Here is a 21574-nt window from a genome sequence, read left to right on the forward strand (position 1 = left end):
ATCAAGCCAGTTACTAACAAATGAGATTTTAAATCTTTCAGTGTTCCCTTTTGTACTTTTAAGTTAATTTATATTACTTAGGAGGAATGGTCTGTTTCTAATGTATTTAGTGCCCTTAATTTTACTAGATAATTCATGAGGCAAAATTTTCTTCATTAGTTTCCATGGTCCCCAGAAATATTTGGATCACATTGTTGTTAAAAACTTCAGATGTTTTGGCTTGTACTATCAATGTAGGCCATGAAAATCTGCAATATTAAGTAAAAAAATAAATTGTAAATATCCACAAAATAATGAATATGAGGGTATAATTGATTCATCTTATTTTAATGTAGCAAAAGGTAGGTTCCTAAGTCAGAAGCCCTCAATTCAAGATCAATCTTTGCCACTTATCGCTACAGGTTTGTCATCTTCAGCTAATTAACTTTTAGAATATCAATTTCTTTCTCAGAAAATATGGATAATACTAAAATGTTGAAATAACACTAAAATATCCAAAGGTAAGTAGAAATGATTTGTTTATTCTGAAAATGCCTGATAATTCTGGCAGTACCAAAGTTACAATGGTCTTGGCCAGAGGAGCTTTAGTGGAGTGGTGAGTGTGAAAGCAAAAATGCAGTAGAATTTGGGGTTAATTGAAAGTGGATAAGGAAAGAGAATTCCTGCAAAAAGAAAATTGGCTGTGAGAGAGAGGAGAGATATGGGGCAAATTTGAAGAGCCATGTCTGGTCAAAAGAGGTTTTCTTTTCTCCTGCCTCCAGTAAAAAATACTGCATGTGTTGGAATAGATAGAAAAGAAGATGTGAAGGGAGAAAAGAGAGAAAATCAACAGCTCAAGTCAAAGATAAGCCAGTAAGGCATATTATCCAAAAAAGAGTAGAGACTGGAGGCAGGATGAAATATGCTTTATTGTATTGAGAAAGGCACCAAAGATGCAATCGTAGATAGGTGAAATTGTAGAGCTCTTTGGAGGAATTTAAGGGAGTAATTATCTATTCCTTCTGTGAAATAGAAAGAAGTAGAACGGTGAAATCATCTGTTAAGAATTAAAAGGAGATGGGAAAATAGAAATTTGTGGACAGTGGAGGATGTTTGAATTAATTGCTTTCAAGGAAAGAGAATAGGAATAATTTATAGAAATTGAAAGTGAAACTCGCTCAATCGTGTCCGACTCCTTGTGACCCCCTGGACTATATAGTCCATGGAATTCTCCAGGCCAGAATATTGGAATGGGTAGCCTTTCCCTTCTCCAGGGGATCTTCCCAACCCAAGGATTGAACCCAGGTCTCCCGCAGTGCAGGCGGATTCTTTACCAGCTGACCACAAAGGAAGCCTAAGAATACTGGAGTGGGTAGCCTATCCCTTCTCCAGTGGATCTTCCCAACCCAGGAATTGAACTGGGGTCTGCTGCATTGCAGGCAGATTCTTTACCAATTGAGCTATCAGGGAAGCCTTCATTTATGGAAAGGATAACATAAATTGGGATGACTGTGTGACCTGATCTAAATCACTGCTCAGATGCATAGATGAACTTGACATGGAGAAAGGAAACATATAAAACCAAAGCAAGACTGAGATACAAGTGGTAAAAAAACAGTGCAAAGGAGATAAAGATACCAGAAAGAGGGTGGTTGAAATGGTTAATACTCAGGGAGATTTCATCATGTTAAAATGATGAAACACAGCTGCCATGGAGAAATTAGAGGATTCTATTGATTAAAATATAGAATAAGGTGGCATAATTAATTTATTTTAATTAAAAGAGAGGGTTAAAAGTTTATGATCAGACAAAATGATTTATTTATTATTTTAGAATTTGAGCAGCTTTCATTGGCCACAGAGTCAACCATTGATGAAAAGTGATCAATAGGGAAGGGAGGTTTAACAGTGGAGATGGAAGAGAACTTGACATAAGGTAATAGATTACTAGAGCATTGTCAGTATTAACTACATGGACTGTAAAGTAACCTGTAAAGTGGCAGGACCCAAGGAATTAGGGAAGACTATGAGGAATATTGGAACAACAGACTGGTTCCAAATAGGAAAAGGAGTACGTCAAGGCTGTATATTGTCACCCTGCTTATTAATTTATATGCAGAGTACATCATGAGAAACACTGGGCTGGAAGAAGCACAAGCTGGAATCAAGATTGCTGGGAGAAATATCAATAACCTCAGATATGCAGATAACACCACCCTTATGGCAGAAAGTGAAGAGGAACTAAAAAGCTTCTTGAGGAAAGTGAAAGAGGAGAGTATAAAAGTTGGCTTAAAGCTCAACCTTCAGAAAACTAAGATCATGGCATCTGGTCCCATCACTTCATGGGAAATAGATGGGGAGACAGTGGAAACAGTGTCAGACTTTATTTTTTTGGGCTCCAAAATCATTGCAGATGGTGACTGCAGCCATGAAATTAAAAGACACTTACTCCTTGGAAGGAAAGTTATCACCAACCTAGATAGCATATTGAAAAGCAGAGACATTACTTTGCCAACAAAGGTCTGTCTGGTCAAGGCTATGGTTTTTCCAGTAGTCATGTGAGAGTTGGACTGTGAAGAAAGCTGAGCACCAAAGAATTAATGCTTTTGAACTGTGGTGTTGGAGAAGACTCTTGAGAGTCCCTTGGACTGCAAGGAGATCCAACCAGTCCATCCTGAAGGAGATCAGTCCTAGGGTGTTCATTGGAAAGACTGATGCTGTAACTCCAATACTTTGGCCACCTCATGTGAAGAGTTGACTCATTGGAAAAGACCCTGATGCTGGGAGGGATTAGGGGCAGGAGGAGAAGGGGATGACAGAGGATGAGATGGCTGGATGGCGTCACTGACTCGATGGACATGAGTTTGAGTAAACTCCAGGAGTTGGTGATGGACAGGGACGCCTGGCGTGCTGCGATTCATGGGGTTGCAAAGAGTCAGACACGACTGAGCGACTGAACTGAACTGATGAGGAATATTCCATATCCTCAATGAATAAGCAGAAAGGATGAGGAACTTTGACAGTGACAAAGTATAGCAGAATGTAAGCATTTCAATCTCAAACACTGTGGTTATAAGACACAAAACTTTCTTAACATGTATAATTTATTCACTGCTACCAAATGAGAAATAACATGGGCCTCACAAATTCTCTAGTGAGCTTTAAATGAAATTTTTAAATTAAAAATAAAAATACTTTTTATCAACTCTAAAATTCAAAACACTGTTTCAAACCAAAATCATTTTTCATTAATCTTCTCAGTCTCAACTATTCTACATCATTAAAATGAATGGGCATTAAAAGTCATGCAAGTTGTTTATTCTAAATGTTGAGAATTCCCACTTTTGTTATCACAGTTTAAAAATTGATACAAATTTCATCTCATTGAACCACTGTCAACTTTAAATCTGTATTGTATGAATGCACTGTATCTTTAGGTAGTAGGGTTTTCACACCAGATAGGACATATGATAGTGGTTTCCAGCACTGTGAAGTAAAAAATATTTTTGCACTTCTTGACCCTGAGTCAAATAAGGTTTGGAAAAATGGGAAATTTGGTGGTCTTTCAGTTCAGTTCAGTTGTTCAGTCCTGTCTGACTCTTTGTGATTCCATGAATCTCAGCACACTAGGCCTCCCTGTCCATCACCAAATCCTGGAGCCTACCCAAACTCATGTCCATCAAGTCGGTGATGCCATCCAGCCATCTCATCCTTTGTCGTCCCCTTCTCCTCCTGTCCCCAGTCCCTTCCAGCATCAGGGTCTTTTCCAATGAGTCAAATCTTCACATGAGGTGGCCAAAGTATTGGAGTTTCAGCTTCAGCATCAGTCCTTCCAATGAACACCCTAGGACTGATCTCCTTTAGGATGGACTGGTTGTCTTTAGGGCAGCAGTAATCTCTGGAAAAAGCTATGTTTCCTGCTTAGTTCAGAGAATTAAATAAAGAATCAAAGAAAAAGTGTGAAGATGTTAACTGAGTGTAGCAGAATAAGAATCTGAGACATTAATGTGGAATATTTTTTCTGCTACTCCATGATCACTGAAATTCAGAGTGTAGGACCCAAGATTTGTCATTCACTTTATTTTATTTTATTTTATTTTTAGTGGAGTGCAGTTTATTACACTGGCGGGCCCAAGGCAGAGTATCCTCTTAGCCAAGGATCCCAACCAGCCTTTGTGAAAATCTTTTATACCCCATGTGTACATGTCCAAACCCACCACCCCAAATCCCTTACAAAGGAAGGGTAAATACAATCACAATAACCCCATCATTCACGTGTTACGTGTTCAAACAGTTAAGAATCAATAAGCACGCGGTTACATTCCAACCAGTTAATAACTGATAAGCCTGTGGTTACATAGATGCTGTCCGGAGGCAGGGGTGATTAGTGTCTGTTTTCTCTCAGGCAATGAGTAACCTGGAAAGGATCTTCAAGGTTCCCCTGTCCGTAGGGGTTCTTATCCTCCCATTGTAGTTCCCACAGGCACTAAGCAGAGAGTTCAGAGTCCACTGGAGAAGTGGCCGAGCATGATCAGATGGAGTCCAGGCCCTATGAATTCCTTCTTCAGCCCCAGTATCTAAAAGGAAATCAACGGATTGGCTTCCCACAGTTATCAATACCCGGAGTTCCTCAGATGTAATTAGGACGGGAGCTTGTGTGGGGACCCCCGGGCACCTTCAGTACTGGTTGTCTTGAGAGTCTGACCCCTGAAACCTACGCCTCTGGGGGCAGTTTCTCCTCCAGTGTGGTCCTTTGCAGACCGGACAAGGAGCCGAGGGCGGCTTAGATGCCTGAGGGCAATCCTGCTTGAGATGCCCCTCCTTTCCACAGTAATAGCAAGCCCATCCCTTTTCGCCTGAGTCCCTCTGGACATTTTTCTCAGGCTGTTTAAGAAGGGTTCTCATAGCCTTTGTGAAGGCTTCCACCTTTTCCTTCGTCTTTCTCTGCCTTTCTTTTCCTCATATTCCATTCCATAATAGACTGTCTGATTCAGTTGTAACAGATTATCTAAAGACTGATTTGGTCCATACGCCCATTTTGATAAATGACAGCGAATATCTGGAGCCGACTGAGGGAAAAATCTATCTTTCAACATCACTTTTCCTTCCTCACTTTCGGGATCAATCTCGGTGTATCTACGAAGGGCTTCTCTGTCTGTCTAGGAATTTACCAGGAGCTTCCCTCTCCTCCTGTTCTATGTTTCCAGTTTGCCATAGTTTAAAGGCTTAGAATGCACCTGCCTGAGTCCTTCAAGAATACATCTGACAAAATGATTCTGATCCCATCTTCCTTTCGCTATGTTGTAGTCCCAGTCTGGTTCTGTAATTGGGACCGCCTGATTCCCAGTAGGGAGGGCGGTTATCTGGTCCTCCCTCTTTTCTATTGACTCATTACCAAGCCATTCATCTCCATAAGCAACTGCTTTCCCCAAAACTCGAGTCTGAGTCAGGAGTCAGTGTTTGCCCCAAGATATACATCACATCCTTCCAAGTAAGGTCGTAAAGCAGAGTAACACCTTTAGAAGCTCTAATATATTTTTCTGGGTCCTCTAAATATTCTCCCTGATCCTCCTTGATTCTTTGTATTTCCTGATAAGAAAAAGGCTTATTAACTCTCATAGACTGATAATTTCTCCTGTTGGATACTTCATGAAGGAGCAACAGCTTGAGTGGCTGTTCCTCAGTCTCTCTTGCTGCTCTGCACATATCCCAGGGACAGATTGGAGAAACCTGCTTTTCTTTATCTCTTTGTCTCCTGTCTTCCATCTCATCTCTTACTTCGATGGTCTGAGTTTCTATTGAAACCACAGTACTCTGAAGTCATACTGAGACAGGAGTTGTTTGGGCGTCTACATGGACAGTTTGGATCTAAATTTGGGTTTCCACTGAGACTGAAGCAGTTTGTATCTCAATTTGGGTTTCCGCTGAGACCAAGACAGTTGGTATCTCAGTTTGGGTTTCCACTGAGACCGAGACAGTTGGAACCTCAGTTTGGAACCCAGGGTACAGGACAAAGTAGGAGGATGGGGGAAGTTGAAGGTTTCACACCCAAATCTATACCCTTAGGACCTAAGTCTGGCATATTTAGCAGAGCAAAAAAGGGCAACACATATGCTACTTCTACCCATTTTCCTTGGTTTTTTTTTTTTTTTTTTTTACAGAACCGGTCTAATTGTAAAACAGTAATATACTTAAGAGACCCTCCAACTGGCCACCATTCACCGTCCTCCAGTGGGTACCGCGGTCATGCAGTATCACATAGGAAGACCAGGTGTGTCTTCTTTAAGCCCTGGGGATCAAAACTATCCCAGTTTTTCAGGATATAGTTCAAAGGAGTGAGGCTGGAATTGTTAGTTCCCATCTTGTCCTGAAGGATCCCAGACAAGCCCCCAAGATGAAAGGTTGTTGCTGAATCATGCAAAGATGCCGGGGTTTTTGGCCTCCGGAGGAGAAGAATTCAATCCTGGGCCAGAGACGAGGATGGATCGCTCAGAGCTTTTGTGTAATAAAGTTTTATTAAAGTGTAAAGGAGATAGAGAAAGCTTCTGACATAGACATCAGAAGGGGGTAGGAAGAGTACCCTGTCATTCACTTTGGAAAAAAATGTCAGATGAAAAGCCAGGGAGAAAAGAAACATTTTCCATTTGTAAGTGCAAAAGCTGAGGTTCCAGATGTGAGATGAAAAGTCCGTATATCCTGCCCAAAGAAGTTCTTCCTTGAAATTTGTGAACTAGAAAACACTTGAAAGAAAGGACAAAAAGAAGAGAACTTGGAAAAGGAAAGCTAATGTGTTAGAAGTAATTTGTGTGTGTGGTGGGAGGCAGGGGCATGTTAATTCACAGACTCCATTTCTTTACCTGGAATCCACCTTCAAGTTTGCAAGACAAAACGGAGGGGTCAGCTGTGCCTCTACACATGAGATCAAAGTGGCAGAAACAGAAAAGTAGAAATCTCATTATGGATATGTGTGACATTTGCAGACTTGCAATGCCTGGAGATCAACCATGTTGTCTGAGTCTGTGGATTAAAGTAGTATCTGAAAGCTTTTCTTATTTCCAACTAAGGTTAGCTGAGAAAAAGCTATTGGGCCTGCCAAGAGATGGCTTGGCAACGACATCTGGACCATCCTCACTGGAAATTTTGTGAAGATAAATCTCAAGTATTAGTGGGCTGTTAGCACCAAAAGGCAAAATAGAAATATAATAATATGCTTCACCTCCATTCACCTTGCCATGCCTTTGCCCATGCACATGGTTTCAGATGTTTGATATTCTGAAGAATATAGAGATTCTTGTTTTTATAGTAACCCTCCAGCAACAGATGTGACTGGTAGAACTTATATTTAAAGTAACTTCATTATGGAAGGGCAAGGAGAAAATCTCAGAAGTACACTTTTATCTTGATGGTGGTGGCTTTGTCTCTCATTTGTGTCTGACTCTTGCAGCCCCGTGGACTGTAGCCTGCCAGCTCCTCTGTCCATGGGATTTTCAGGCAAGAACACTGGCGTGGGTTGCCATATCCTTCTTCAGGGGATTTTTCTGACCCAGGAACAAAACCTGTATCTCCTGCATTGCAAGCAGATTCTTTACATTTGAGTCATCTGGGTAGTCTACATTTTTATCATAACACTATTGAATTTAAAACACACATTAAAAAATAATGACAGATTTGACTGTTTACTATCAATTGGCAGGATTAAGCTTTCTACTACAGAATGAAATGAGGTTTAAAATAAAACTTAAATTGGATTTTATGAAAATACTGTTACATTTTTGCACACTTGAGTATATAAACAGTAAAATGCCTACCTACTACAAACAGAATAGAGTTTGAATCAGGCATATTAAAAAACTAGGAGAGAGATGAGTGAGAAATGGATTCAAAAGAAAGGACAATATGGGTTGGAAAGATGATTATGAAAGCATACATCTTAAATGCAAACCAGGAAAACAGAGGGGTGGATTTAAGGTTAAACAGAATAACTTCGATAGTCCCAAACTGGTAAGGATTTAGAAAAAGAAGATATTACTCAAAACACTCAGGATTTACTTGTAGGTTAAGTTATACAAGGAATTCAGGTCTGTAAATACTTTTATTCCAGTCCCTCTGAACAATACTAATTATGGTTGGGCTGAATTCAAGAGCTTAAAGGAGGGGATAAGGACTCAAGATTATAGTTATTTAATTTTAAAGTTTCATGGAGGATCCAGGGGTTGAGTTTAGAGGTGGTAGTGCCATATTTCATGAATTCTAAGATGTGAAATTTTGCATGCATATTATCTCTGAAATAGAAATAGATTTTATACTTGGCACTGTTTTTGCTGTCTTAGTACTACATGCTGTAGTCAATGACATCCAAGTTTCAATAAAATGCAGTATGTATTAAAAAGATTTTCATTGAAGAAATCAGTTTCATATCTGGTTTCCTTTCTATTGAAATGCAAAAGTGAAAAAAAAAAACAAAAACTTGACTCTTATACTCAAATCATCAATAATCTACTGTTGAGACACAGTTGAACAGAATGTGTTTTCAAAAGTCTATATGTGGCTTGAGAGGCAAAGAAAACTAATGCTTGCACAAGGTCTTGGTTGCCTTAAAATCCCATTTACAATAAATGCAATAATATATGTCTCAAGCATAATGTTTTTATTATGAGCACTATATTTCACATAAAATATTCTAGGATTTTAGAGGGTTCTTTTTAAAGTTAGCATAAAATGACAAAATAATCTTATCCATTTCTACATTTTACTTTATAAGCTCATATGAACTATAATGATGCATAATAAAATGTAATTGCTGCTTTTATATTTTGAATTATCAATTGAATTATGATTTCAATCATTTAAAAAACCCAGTTTTATCTCCACTTTCAAAAGATTTTCTTTTTTCTTTATAGCAGAAAAGCATTTAGAATTTGTAGAAATTCTTTAGATAATATTAGGTGCTGGGAGAAGTAATCTTTCAAAATTTAGGACTTTGATAAAACTGGGGTAAAGGTTTTGCACCTTAAAGAGTCTCAAAAACTAAAATAGTGTCTAATACCTTTACATTAAACACTTTAAAAACTCATCTTACTTCAGTTTTGACATTAATTTTACAAGTATATGTTTATAAACCTGTCAATTTTAGCAGTTGTTTCTAGAGGATCTTTGAAAAATGATTGGTTTCTTTTACAAACCTAGAAAAAAGACTTTAAATCCTACTACAGAGTGAGAAAATTTTATTATTTTTTAACAGCTGTTGGCAGTGAGTTTGTTATGCTTATTAATTTAAATGTTTTATTATGGAAAAATCTCAAACATATTCAAAACAATAAATATAATGAACATTCATGCACTCATCACATGGCAACTCTAGGCATCCTAGCATTCTTTTTTAAGTTTCTATTTGGAAGATAATTGCTTTACAATGTTGTGTTGCTTTCCGCCATACAACAAGGTGAGTCAGTCATAAGTGTACACATATCACGAGCCTGCTTCCCACCCACCATCATCCCCTTCATCAGGGTCATTGCAGAGCACTGAACTGAGCTCCCTTGTTACACAGCAACTTCCCACTAGCTATCTATTTTGCATATGTTAATGAATATATTTCAATACTACTTACTCAGTTAGTTCCACCTTCTCCCTCCCCTGCTGTGTCCACCACTCATATTTCCAATTTAATGTCTATTTCTTGCAGCTTTTTTTTTTTTTTTTGGTATAATTGCCTTCTAATGTTGTATTAGTTTCTGCCATATAATGTCTATTTTGAAGAATAAATTTTGAGTATTAGTAAATAAGCTTGGCATCGTATTTTTAAAAAACACTATTTATGCTCATTTCTGATTTTTCTTAATATAAGGTTGAATTTTTCAGGCATGCTAATTATGATTCTGCAGTAACATCCATAAGTGAAATCAAGCATAATAGATATCAATTTCTTAATATACTATATATATATATATATATATATGTTTTCTGTATTTAATCTTTAAAAATGTCACAATTTCAGGAATATGCAAAAATCATGAAATAAAACATTTCATATATCATATTCTTTGGAACAATTAGATAGGGTCGAATTTAGAAAATGTTGAGTGGAAACATCTTATGCTGCTGTTCAAGGGAATGTAAGGAATGTTTCACTAGTGTCAGCCATCTAAGAATCTCATGTCTCCCAGGAACCAGTCTGGCAGCTAAGTAATCGTCCCAGAGCAGCCTGTGTGAGGTACAACGTTGGCGCAAACTTAGTAATGGATTTCAAAGCACAGCACCTGGAGCTCTTGTTCAATTATAGTCTCTGTAGAAAAAGCCCTGACATAAATAAGTGCTATAAAAGCTAAAATGGAATGAAGTAAAATGAAATAAAAATGTGCAAACTGTCCCTAGGACCCTCCTTAGCGGGACCCTCCTATTTACAAATACAATGCCTTTATTTGCATGGAGAATAAAACTCAAAGTGTTTTCCATTTGTAACTTTAAATCTATTTTGAAGGAAGGTAGTATCTCAGAATACCCAGAGACCTAGTTGCCACATGTATTTTAATAGCAGAATGCTTTGTAGGAATATACTTTCTGTTTGTCAAATTTTGGGAGGAAATTTCTGCTTATTCAGTATTACAGCAGCTTGGAATGTAGGCTCTGTTCTGTAAGACATAGATGCGATTCCCTGATCAGACTTTTCTCAATAGATTTTCATTCTGGATTAAAAGATAACATTGCACACTATGATATATAAAATAAAAAACTAGTAAGGAAAAAACTAGTAAAAAACTAGTAACGGTATAGCACAAGGAACTCTGTAATGACCTATGTGGGAAAAGAGTCTGAAAAGCAGTGGAGATGGCTGGTTCACTTTTCTGTGCAGCAGAAAGGAAGACGACATTGTAAACCAACTGCAAGCCTTTTTTTTTTAAAGAGAGACTATTACTTAGAAGATGTACATATGCGCAGGGCGTTCACACAGGAGATGGCCACTCGTGTCAGGAGAGCGGCTGGGATATCTGACCCCCACGTGAGCCAGGGATAGAGCTAGGACTGACACGGCTCTGTCATATTTGTGGAGAGTCTGATAGCTCTCTGATACAGTGGACTCTAGTGGTGTGTCTCTTGACAAATCCCAAGTTTGTCTTTACCACCACAATGATCTGTCCAGGACTTGTCACTTTATTTGTAATTAACTTTAGAAAACTAAGGTAGTTGTGCGTTTCTTAATTATCTCTAAAATAGCACATAGAACACAGAAGCTATACTCTTTTAAATTTCTGTTTTTTAGGAGAATAAACATTTCTTTTACAAAAGAGCACTTGGAATAAGTCTAATATTTTTATAATTGCAATAAATTAAATAAATAACATGAAATCTAGATCAAAATGTTGCTCCTTCTTGCCTTTTATTCATTTATTATTTTCTAACTTTACATTAAATAGAACTTGTGCCTTTTTATTTAACTATTATTAGGTCATGCTCAATATTTAATAACATCACATTAAAAATAGTGGATTTTAATTATTTTAATGTCAGTCACACTATTTCTTCAAGGTAATTGATTGCTTATTTTACCACTTAATAAAAGATGCTCCAATCAAAATAAATTAATTAAAAATAAAAATTAAAAAGCCCCCCTTCCAAAAAAATGGTCCTGTCACTAGACTTTGAATGAGAGGTAGGAGGTTGAAGTTTTAAATGATAAATACAATTTCAGACAAGTATTTACTTGGCGTTTTTAATATAAAAATGTGAGAATATTTTCCTAAAGAAAGGAAAAGGAAAATTGTTCAAAAAGGCAGTAACTTTTATTCAAAGTAAGAAGTTATTCAATTCTACTAAGAAGCCTCTTCAATCTGTTATGACTCCACAGTAAAATTATTGGGCCATTTTCTAATATTTTGATAATTTACAATACTTATTCTGTGAAAACTTTTGCTTCTTCATATTTGGGTGTATCTGTAACACATATAGAGCAAATATATATGAAATGTTGTTTTATTGTTTAGCAGCTTAGGTATGTCCGATTCTTGGCAACCCTATGGACTGCAGCAGGCCAAGCTTCCCTGTCCTTCACTATCTCCCAGAGTTTGCTCAGGTTTATGTTCATTGAGTCAGTGATGCTATCTAGCCATCTTATCTTCTGATACTTTCTTCTCCTTTTGCCTTCAATTTTTCCCAAAATCAGCATTTTTCACAGTGAGTTGTCTCTTTGCATCAGGTGGTCAAAGTATTGGAGCTTCAGCTTCAGCATCAGCCCTCCCAATATCTAGGGTTGATTTCCTTTAGGATTGACTGGTTTGATCTCCTTTGTGCTCAAGGGACTCTCAAGAGTCTCCTCAGTTCAGTTCAGTTGCTCAGTCGTGTCTGACTCTTTGCAACCCTATGGACTGAAGCACATGAGGCCTCCCTGTCTATCACCAACTCCTGGAGTTTACCCAAACTCATGTCCATTGAGTCAGGAATGCAACCCAACCGTCTCATCCTCTGTTGTCCCCTTCTGCTCCTGCCTTCAGTCTTTCCCAGGGTCTTTTCCAATGAGTTAGCTGTTCACATCAGGTAGCCAAAGTATTGGAGTTTCAGCTTCAACATCAGTCCTTCCAATGAGTATTCAGGACTGATTTCTTTTAGGATGAACTGGTTGGATCTCCTTGTAGTCCAAGGGACTCTCAAGAGTCTTTATCAATATCACAGTTCAAAAGTGTCAATCAATTCATTGGCACTCAGCTTTCCTTGTAGTCCAACTCTCACATCCATACATGACCACTGGAAAAACAACAGCCTTGACTAGATGGACCTTTGTCGGCAAAGTAATGTCTCTGCTTTTTAATATGCTGTCTAAGTTGGTGATAACTTTCCTTCCAAGGAGTAAGCGTCTTTTAATTTCATGGCTGCAATCACCATCTGCAGTAATTTTGGAGCCCAGAAAAATAAAGTCTGACACTGTTTCCACTGTCTCCCATCTATTTCCCATGAAGTGATGGGACCCGATGCCATGATCTTAGTTTTCTGAATGTTGAGCTTTAAGCCAACTTTTTCACTCTCCTCTTTCACTTTCATCAAGAGGTTTTTTTAGTTCCTCTTCACTTTCTGCCATAAGGGTGGTGTCATCTGCATATCTGAGGTTATTGATATTTCTCCCAGCAATCTTGATTCCAGTTTGTGCTTCCTTCAGCCCAGCATTTCTCATGATGTACTCTGCATAGAAGTTAAATAAGCAGGGTGACAATATACAACCTTGGCATACTCCTTTTCCTAATTGGAACCAGTCTGTTGTTCCATGTCCAGTTCTAATTGTTGCTTCCTGACCTACATACAGGTTTCTCAAGAGGCAGGTTAGGTGGTCTGATATGTCCATCTCTTTCAGAATTTTGCACAGTTTATTGTGATCCACACAGTCAAAGTCTTTGGCATAGTCAATAAAGCAGAAATAGATGGTGTTCTGGAACTCTCTTGCTTTATTGATAATCCATTGAATGTTGGCCATTTGATCTCTGGATCCTCTGCCTTTCTAAAACCAGGTTAAACAATGGAAGTTCACGGTTCACGTATCAATTAAGCCTGGCTTGGAGAATTTTAAGCATTGCTTTACTAGCATGTGAAATGAGTGCAATTGTGCGGTAGTTTGAGCATTCTTTAGCATTGCCTTTCTTTGGGATTGGAATGAAAACTGACCTTTTCCAGTCCTGTGGCCCCTGCTGAGTTTTCCATATTTGCTAGCATATTGAGTGCAATACTTTCACAGTATCATCTTTCAGGATTTGAAGTAGCTCAACTGAAATTCCATTACCTCTACTAGCTTTTTTCATAGTGATGCTTCCTAAGACCCACTTGACTTCACATTCCAGGATGTCTGTCTCTAGGTGAGTGATCACACCATCATGTTTATCTGAGTTGTTAAGATCTTTTTTGTGCAGTTCTGTGTATTCTTGTCACCTCTTCTTAATATCTTCTGCTTCTGTTAGTTACCTACCATTTCTGTCCTTTATTGAGCCCATCTTTGCATGGAATGTTCTCTTGGTATCTCTAATTTTCTTGAAGAGACATCTAGTCTTTCCCATTCTACAGTTTTCCTCTATTTCTTTGCATTAATCCCTGAGGAATCTTATCTCTCCTTGCTATTCTTTGGAACTTTGCATTCAAATGCATATATCTTTCCTTTTCTCCTTTGCTTTTCACTTCCTGTCTTTTCACAGCTATTTGTAAGGCCTACTTAGACAGCCAGTTTGCTCTTTTGCATTTATTTTTCTTGGGGATGGTCTTGATTCCTGTCTCCTGTACAATGTCACAAACCTCATCCATAGTTCATCATGCACTCTATCAGATCTAGTCCCCTAAACCTATTTCTCACTTCCACTGTATTTTCATCACCTCACAAAGAAACCCAAAGCCATTCTACTCCCTCCCACTCCCAGTCTTAGGCAAATACTAATACATGTTCTGTGTCTATGGATTTCCCATCTTTGGATATTTCATATAAATTGACTTATATAATATGTATTTTTGTGTGTGTGTGTGTGACTGCTTCTTTGACTTGTCATATTTTAAATATTCATCCATGTTGTAAACTATATGTACTTCATTTCTTCTCTCTGCTAAATTATATTCCAAAGTGTGAGTGTGCATTTTGTCTGTCCATTTCTAGTTGATGAACTTTTGGGTTGTTTCCACTTTTTTTTTTTTTTTTTTTTAATTTTAAATAACAATAATATGACTATCCATATGTAAACTTTTTGTGGGGACATACAGTTTCATTTCTCTTGGTAAAAATATCATATGGTGACTCTGTTTAACCTTTTGAGAAACTGCCAAACATTTTTTTGCATCCTCATCAATACATGCTATTTTTTTTTTTTTTTTTTTTGGCTTCTGTTTATACTTACTCATTGTTTTGATTATCATTTTATGTGGCTATTAACCAACTGCATATCTTCTTTGGAGAAATTTCTGTTCAAATACTTTGCTCATCTTTTAATTTGGCTGTTTGTATTTTTGTTATTGAATTGGAGGAGTTCTCTCCATTATGTATACAAGTTCTTTATCAGATACATGATTTGCAAACATTTTCTACCATTCTGTTTTTTATTTTTTTGGTGTGTCCTTTGTAACAAAAGTTCTTAATTTGAATAAAACTCAATTTGTGTCTATTCTTTTTTTTTGTCATTTGTGATTTTGGGGTCATTTCTAAAAATGTTTTACATAACCCAAAATCACAGAGACCTATTCCTATGTTCTTATCTAAGAGTTTATAATTCTGTGCTGCTGTGCTGTCTCAGTCATGCCTGACTCTGTGCCCGCATGGACTGTAGTCTGCCAGGCTCCGCTATCTATGGGGATTCTCCAGGCAAGAATACTGGTGTGGGTTGCCATGCCCTTCTCTGTAGGATCTTCCCAACCCGGGGATGGAACCCACGTCTCTCACATTGCAAGTGGATTCTTTACCATCTGAGCAACCAGGGAAACCCAATAATCCTGGAGTTGGTAGCTTATCCCTTCTTCAAGGGAAATTCCCAACCCAGAAATTGAACCAGGATCTCATGCATTACAGGTGGATTCTCTACCAGCTGAGCTATCTGGGAAGTCCACTTATAATTCTACCTCTTACATTTTACCCTATGATCTATTTTGAGTAAATTTTCACATATGGCATGAGGAAGAAATTCAACTTCATTCTTTGGCCTGTGGATGTCCAGTTGTTCCAGTTCCATTTGTTGAAAATATTATTATTTCCTTCTTTAATTATATTGACTCTCCTATAAAGAAATCAATTGACTACAAATGTGGAGATTTATTTATGAGCTCTAAATTCTATTCCATTTATCAATATGTCTAGGTTTAGCCACGCCTACATTATTTTGATTACTGCAGCTTTACAATGTGTTTTGAAACTGAGAGGTGTGAGTCCTCCAATTTTATTTTTCTTTTTCAAGATTATTGTTTGACCCCACTGGTTTTCTTAAATTTCTGTATGTATTTTCAGGTCCTTTTATCAATTTATGCAAAGAATCTAGCTGAGATTTGATTAGGATTGTGTTCCATCTGTAGATAAATTTGGGGAGTATTATCTTAGCAATATTAAGTGTTCTGGCCCATAAACCTGATATATTTTCATTTATTTGGATTTTCATATATATATGTATATATATATATACACACATATATACCTTTCAGGGTATAAATTTTGTATATCTTTCTTAAAGTTACACTTGAATTTTGTTTTGAATCTATGGTAGATATAATTGTTTCCTTAATTTCTTTTTCATGCTAGTGTAAAGAGTATAATTGATTTTTCAAATTGATTTTTAAATTTATTTTTAATTGGAGGACAATTGATTTATAATGCTGTGTTGATTTCTGCCATACAGCAACAAGATACATATGCCCCCTCCCTCATGAACCTCCCTTCCAATCCCCACTCTATCCCATCCCTCTAGGTTGTCACAGAGTACAAGAATGAGCTCCCTTTGTTACAAGCCACTTCCCATTTACTATCAGTATTACATGTGGTAATGTATATGCTTCAATAGTACTCTTTCAATTTGTTCAACCCTCTTCTTCCCCCTGTGTGTCTGCAAGTTTGTTCTCTATGTCTATGTCTCTATTCCTGCCCTGCAAATACGTTCAATAGTATCATTTTAATGAATTCCTATATATGTGATAAAGTTGCTGTTGTTCGGTCATCCAGTCTTGTCTGACTTTTTGTGACGTCAGGGACTATAGCACACCAGACCACACCGTCCCTCACCATCTCCTGAAGTTTGCCCAAGTTCAGTTCGTGTCCACTGCATCGGTGATGCCATCCAGCCATCTCATCCTCTGTTGCCCTCTTCTCCTTCTGGCCTCAACGTTTCACAGCATCAGAGACTTTTCCAATGAGTTGTCTGTTTGCCTCAGGTGACCAAAATACTGGAGATTCAGTTTCAGCATTGGTGTTTCCAATGAGCATTCAGTGTTGATTTCCCTAAAGATTGACTTGCTTGATCTCCTTGCTGTCCAAGGGACTCTCAAGAGTCTTCTCCACCACCACAGTTTGAGGGCATCAATTCTTTGGTGCTCTCACAGCTGTATGCAATAATATAAGAAATTTGTCTTTCTTTTTCTTATCATAAATAAATTTTATTTTCTTTATTAAATAAAGAAAACTTATTTTCTTATTTCACTCTGTATAACAGGCCTAGGTCTATCCATCTCTTTCTGATCTTGAAATATAGCTGCTTTCATTTATTACTTCTAACCTGTGAGAATATTTTAATTTTCATTTTTATTTACAGTGAAATATAATAGGATTACTGGACTCTATGAAGTACCCAGGTAAGATTTTAGCATCACATATTTAAAAATAAAAGAGTTAGCAAGGTAGAGTGAATTACTTGATTTGAGCTAGTTGCCTATGTTAGAAGTGTATAAAACTATGCTAAATATTTGATAGATGAAATGGGTTGTTGGTGGAGAAGGAGTCTGCGGAGGCAGTATCTGGGGCCTGGAGGGAAAGGGTCGTAAGATCCCTGGAGAACTGGCAACAAGATGAAGGTGAAGATGCTGAGTCGGAACCCCGACCACTATGTCCGCGAAACCAAATTGGACTTACACCGAGTTCCAAGAAACTATGATCCTACCTTACATCCTTTTGAGGTCCCACGAGAATATATAAGAGCTTTAAATGCTACCAAACTGGAACGGGTATTTGCAAAACCATTCCTTGCTTCCCTGGATGGTCACCGAGATGGAGTCAATTGCTTGGCAAAGAATCCAAAGAGCCTGGCTACTGTCCTTTCTGGGGCATGTGATGGAGAGGTTAAAATTTGGAACTTGACCAGACGAAAATGTATTCGTACTATACAAGCACATGAAGGTTTTGTACGAGGAATATGTACTCGCTTTTGTGGGACATCTTTTTTTACTGTTGGTGATGACAAAACTGTGAAGCAATGGAAAATGGATGGACCAAGCTGTGGAGAAGAGGAGGAGCCACTGCATACTATATTAGGAAAGACAGTGTATACAGGAATTGATCATCACTGGAAAGAAGCTGTTTTTGCCACATGTGGACAGCAAGTAGACATTTGGGATGAACAAAGAACCAATCCTATATGTTCAATGACTTGGGGATTTGACAGTATAAGCAGTGTTAAATTTAACCCAATTGAGACATTTCTCTTGGGCAGTTGTGCTTCGGACAGGAATATAGTTCTGTATGATATGAGACAAGCTACTCCTCTGAAAAAGGTCATCTTAGATATGAGAACAAATACAATTTGCTGGAACCCTATGGAAGCATTCATTTTTACTGCAGCAAACGAGGATTACAACTTGTATACTTTTGATATGCGTGCCCTGGACACTCCTGTAATGGTGCATATGGATCATGTGTCTGCAGTGCTTGATGTGGATTACTCTCCCACTGGGAGAGAGTTTGTGTCAGCTAGTTTTGATAAATCTATTCGAATCTTTCCTGTGGACAAAAGTAGAAGCAGGGAAGTCTATCACACAAAGAGAATGCAGCATGTTATCTGTGTAAAATGGACTGCTGACAGCAAGTACATTATGTGTGGATCTGATGAAATGAACATTCGTCTATGGAAAGCTAATGCTTCTGAAAAGTTGGGTGTGCTTACATCACGAGAAAAAGCAGCCACAGATTATAACCAGAAGTTAAAGGAGAAATTTCAATATCATCCTCATATAAAACGTATCTCTCGTCACCGACATCTACCAAAATCTATCTACAGCCAGATTCAGGAACAGCGCATCATGAAAGAAGCGCGTCGACGAAAGGAACTGAATCGTATCAAACATAGCAAGCCTGGATCTGTGCAGATGGTGTCAGAGAAGAAGAAACACATAGTGGCAGTTGTGAAATAATATTTGGTATTCTTACCAATACTAATGTATAATTATTTGTTACATGTTGATTTGTGAACTCTATAAATAAAAGTACTGCCCCTGTTATAACAACAGATGTTTTAGTTATATGTGTAGAGCTTAATTGTTGCACATTTTTGCTGTCTTGAAAACTTATCTTTAAAGGTGACCTGATTGATAAGACTGTCTAACATGTTATCCTTGATCTTCTTTCTTCATTGAAGAATACAGATTTTACAAACTAAGTTATTTTTTGCTGTTAGAAATTACAGATATACTTTCACTTTGATTTGTTATTTTAGACACTCTACATTTGAATTTACATCTAAGACCAAACATCTCTTTTGTTACCTTCAATGTTACTTTGGATAATTATTGCAATAATTCTTCCTTGGATTCCATATGACGCATAGAAGAATTTTGTTTGAACTTTTCTCAATTGAACTTATTGTCTGTGTTTTATTTATATTGGGCTTTTTGAGACTGTATAGATGATTAGCTACATTTATATAACTTTTATAAATAATAATTATAACTTACAATATTATAAAATATCCTTTTTCTCAGCAAAAAAAAAAAAAAAAAAAAAAAAACAAAAAAAAAAAAAAAAAAAAATAAATATTTGATAGATGAAATGAACAATGAAAAGTATGAAAAATGACTGAATACTATTTTTAAAAATTTGATGATATCAAAACCATAAATTATTGTTTTAAATGGTTTTCTCTGGTGACTATTTGTGAAAATTTATATAAATAGTAATTCAGGCCCAAATAAAATAATCATCTTACTTCTATGTTGAAAAATCCTTGAGAAAAAAAAAAAACCCCAAACATTTATCACAATTGAAAATATTTTAAAAAGTTCTCACTTGTCATTAGACATTCTGTAAGTGTATATTTAATGAATAATGAATAAATTAATTTTGAATTTGTCAGAATAAATTAAGTAAAGTTATACATGTATGTACTTAATGTTTGAATGATCTAATTAAGGATTATTCACTTAAAGTGCTCCCCCACCTAGAGTTTTTGATTTAATTGATGAAGTAGTGTCTAATAGCAAGAATAGCAAGAAGAGATAAGAAACCCTTCCTCAGGGATCAATGCAAAGAAATTAAGGAACAAAATAGAATGAGAAAGACTAGGGACCTCTTGAGGAGAATTAGAGATACAATGGGAATATTTCATGCAAAGATGGGTACAATGAAGGACAGAAATGGTATGAAACTAGCAGAAGAAGAAGAGATTAAGAAAAGGTGGCAAGAATACACAGAAGAACTATACAAAAAAGATCTTCTTGACCCAGATAACCACGATGGTGTGATCACTCACCTAGAGCCAGACATCCTGGAATGTGAAGAAAAGTGGGCCTTAGGAAGCATCACTATAAAAAAAGCTAGTGGAGGTGATAGAATTCCAGTTGAGTTATTTCAAATTCCAAAAGATGATGCTGTAAAAGTGCTTCACTCAATATGTCAGCAAATATGGAAAACTCAGCAGAGGCCACAGGACTGGAAAAGGTCAGCTTTCATTCCAATCCCAAAGAAAGGCAATGCCAAAGAATGCTCAAACTACCGCACAATTGCACTCACCTCACACTCTATCAAAATAATGCTCAAAACTCTCCAAGCCAGGTTTCAACAGTATGTGAGCCATGAACTTCCAAATATTCAAGTTGGATTTAGAAAAGGCAGAGAAACCATATATCAAATTGCCAACAATTGTTCGTTCCTCAAAAAAGCAAGAGAGTTCCAGAAAAAAGAAAAAACATCTACTACTTCTTAAGACCTATGCCATAGACTTTGATGGTGTGGATCACAACAAACTGGAAAATTCTTAAAGATTAGGGAATACCAGACCATCTTACCAGCCTCCTGAGAAATCTGCATGCAGGTCAAGAAGCACCAGTTAGAACTGAACATGGAACAACACACTGGTTCTAAATTGGGAAAGGAACACATCAAGGCTGTATATTGTCACCCTGCTTTTTTAACTTATATACAGAGTACACCATGAGAAATGTCAGACTGGATGAAGCAAAAACTAGAATCAAGATTTTTGGGAGAAATATCAATAACATCATATATGGAGATGACACCACTCTTATAGCAGAAAGCAAAGAGAAATTAAAGAGCCTATTAATGAAGGTGAAAGAGGAGAGTGAAAAAGCTGGCTTAAAACTCAACATTCAAAAAACTAAGATCATGGCATATGGTCCCATCACTTCATGGCAAATAGATGGGGAAATAATGGAAACAGTGAGAGACTATTTTTGGGGGGTCCAAAATCACTGCAGGTGGTGACTGCAGCCATGAAATTAAAATACACTGCTTCTTGAAAGAATAACTATGACCAACCTAGACAGCATATTAAAAAACAGACATTACTCTGCTTACAAAAGTCCTTCTAGTCAAGCTATGTTTTTTCCAGTGACTACTGGATGTATGAATGTGAGAGTTGGGCTATAAGGAAAGTTGAGCACCAATGAATTGATGCTTTTGAAGTGGTGTTGGAGAAGACTCTTGAGCGTCCCTTAGGTTGCAATGAGATCAAACAAGTCAATGCAAAAGGATATCAGTCCTGAACATTCTTTGGAAGAACTGATGCTGAAGCTGAAGCTCCAATACTTTGGCCACCTGATACGAAAAACTGACTCACTGGGAAAGACCCTGATGCTGGGAAAGATTGAAGGGAGAAGGTGAAGGGGATGACAGAATATGAGATAGTTGGATGACATCACTGACTCAATGGACATGAGT

The 21574-nt window shown here is 37.3% G+C and overlaps 1 protein-coding gene across 1 annotated transcript; it reads left to right on the plus strand.

Moving 5' to 3' along the window:
• Nucleotides 1-17397: 17397 nt before the first annotated feature.
• LOC136144168 (DDB1- and CUL4-associated factor 13) lies at nucleotides 17398-18908 on the plus strand. Its single transcript, XM_065901840.1, has one exon. The coding sequence runs from the start codon at nucleotides 17476-17478 to the stop codon at nucleotides 18811-18813; it is 1338 nt and encodes a 445-aa protein (XP_065757912.1). The 5' UTR covers nucleotides 17398-17475; the 3' UTR covers nucleotides 18814-18908.
• Nucleotides 18909-21574: the final 2666 nt, after the last annotated feature.

Source organism: Muntiacus reevesi, chromosome 11, assembly GCF_963930625.1.
Source record: "Muntiacus reevesi chromosome 11, mMunRee1.1, whole genome shotgun sequence".
Taxonomy (NCBI): Eukaryota; Metazoa; Chordata; class Mammalia; order Artiodactyla; family Cervidae; genus Muntiacus; species Muntiacus reevesi.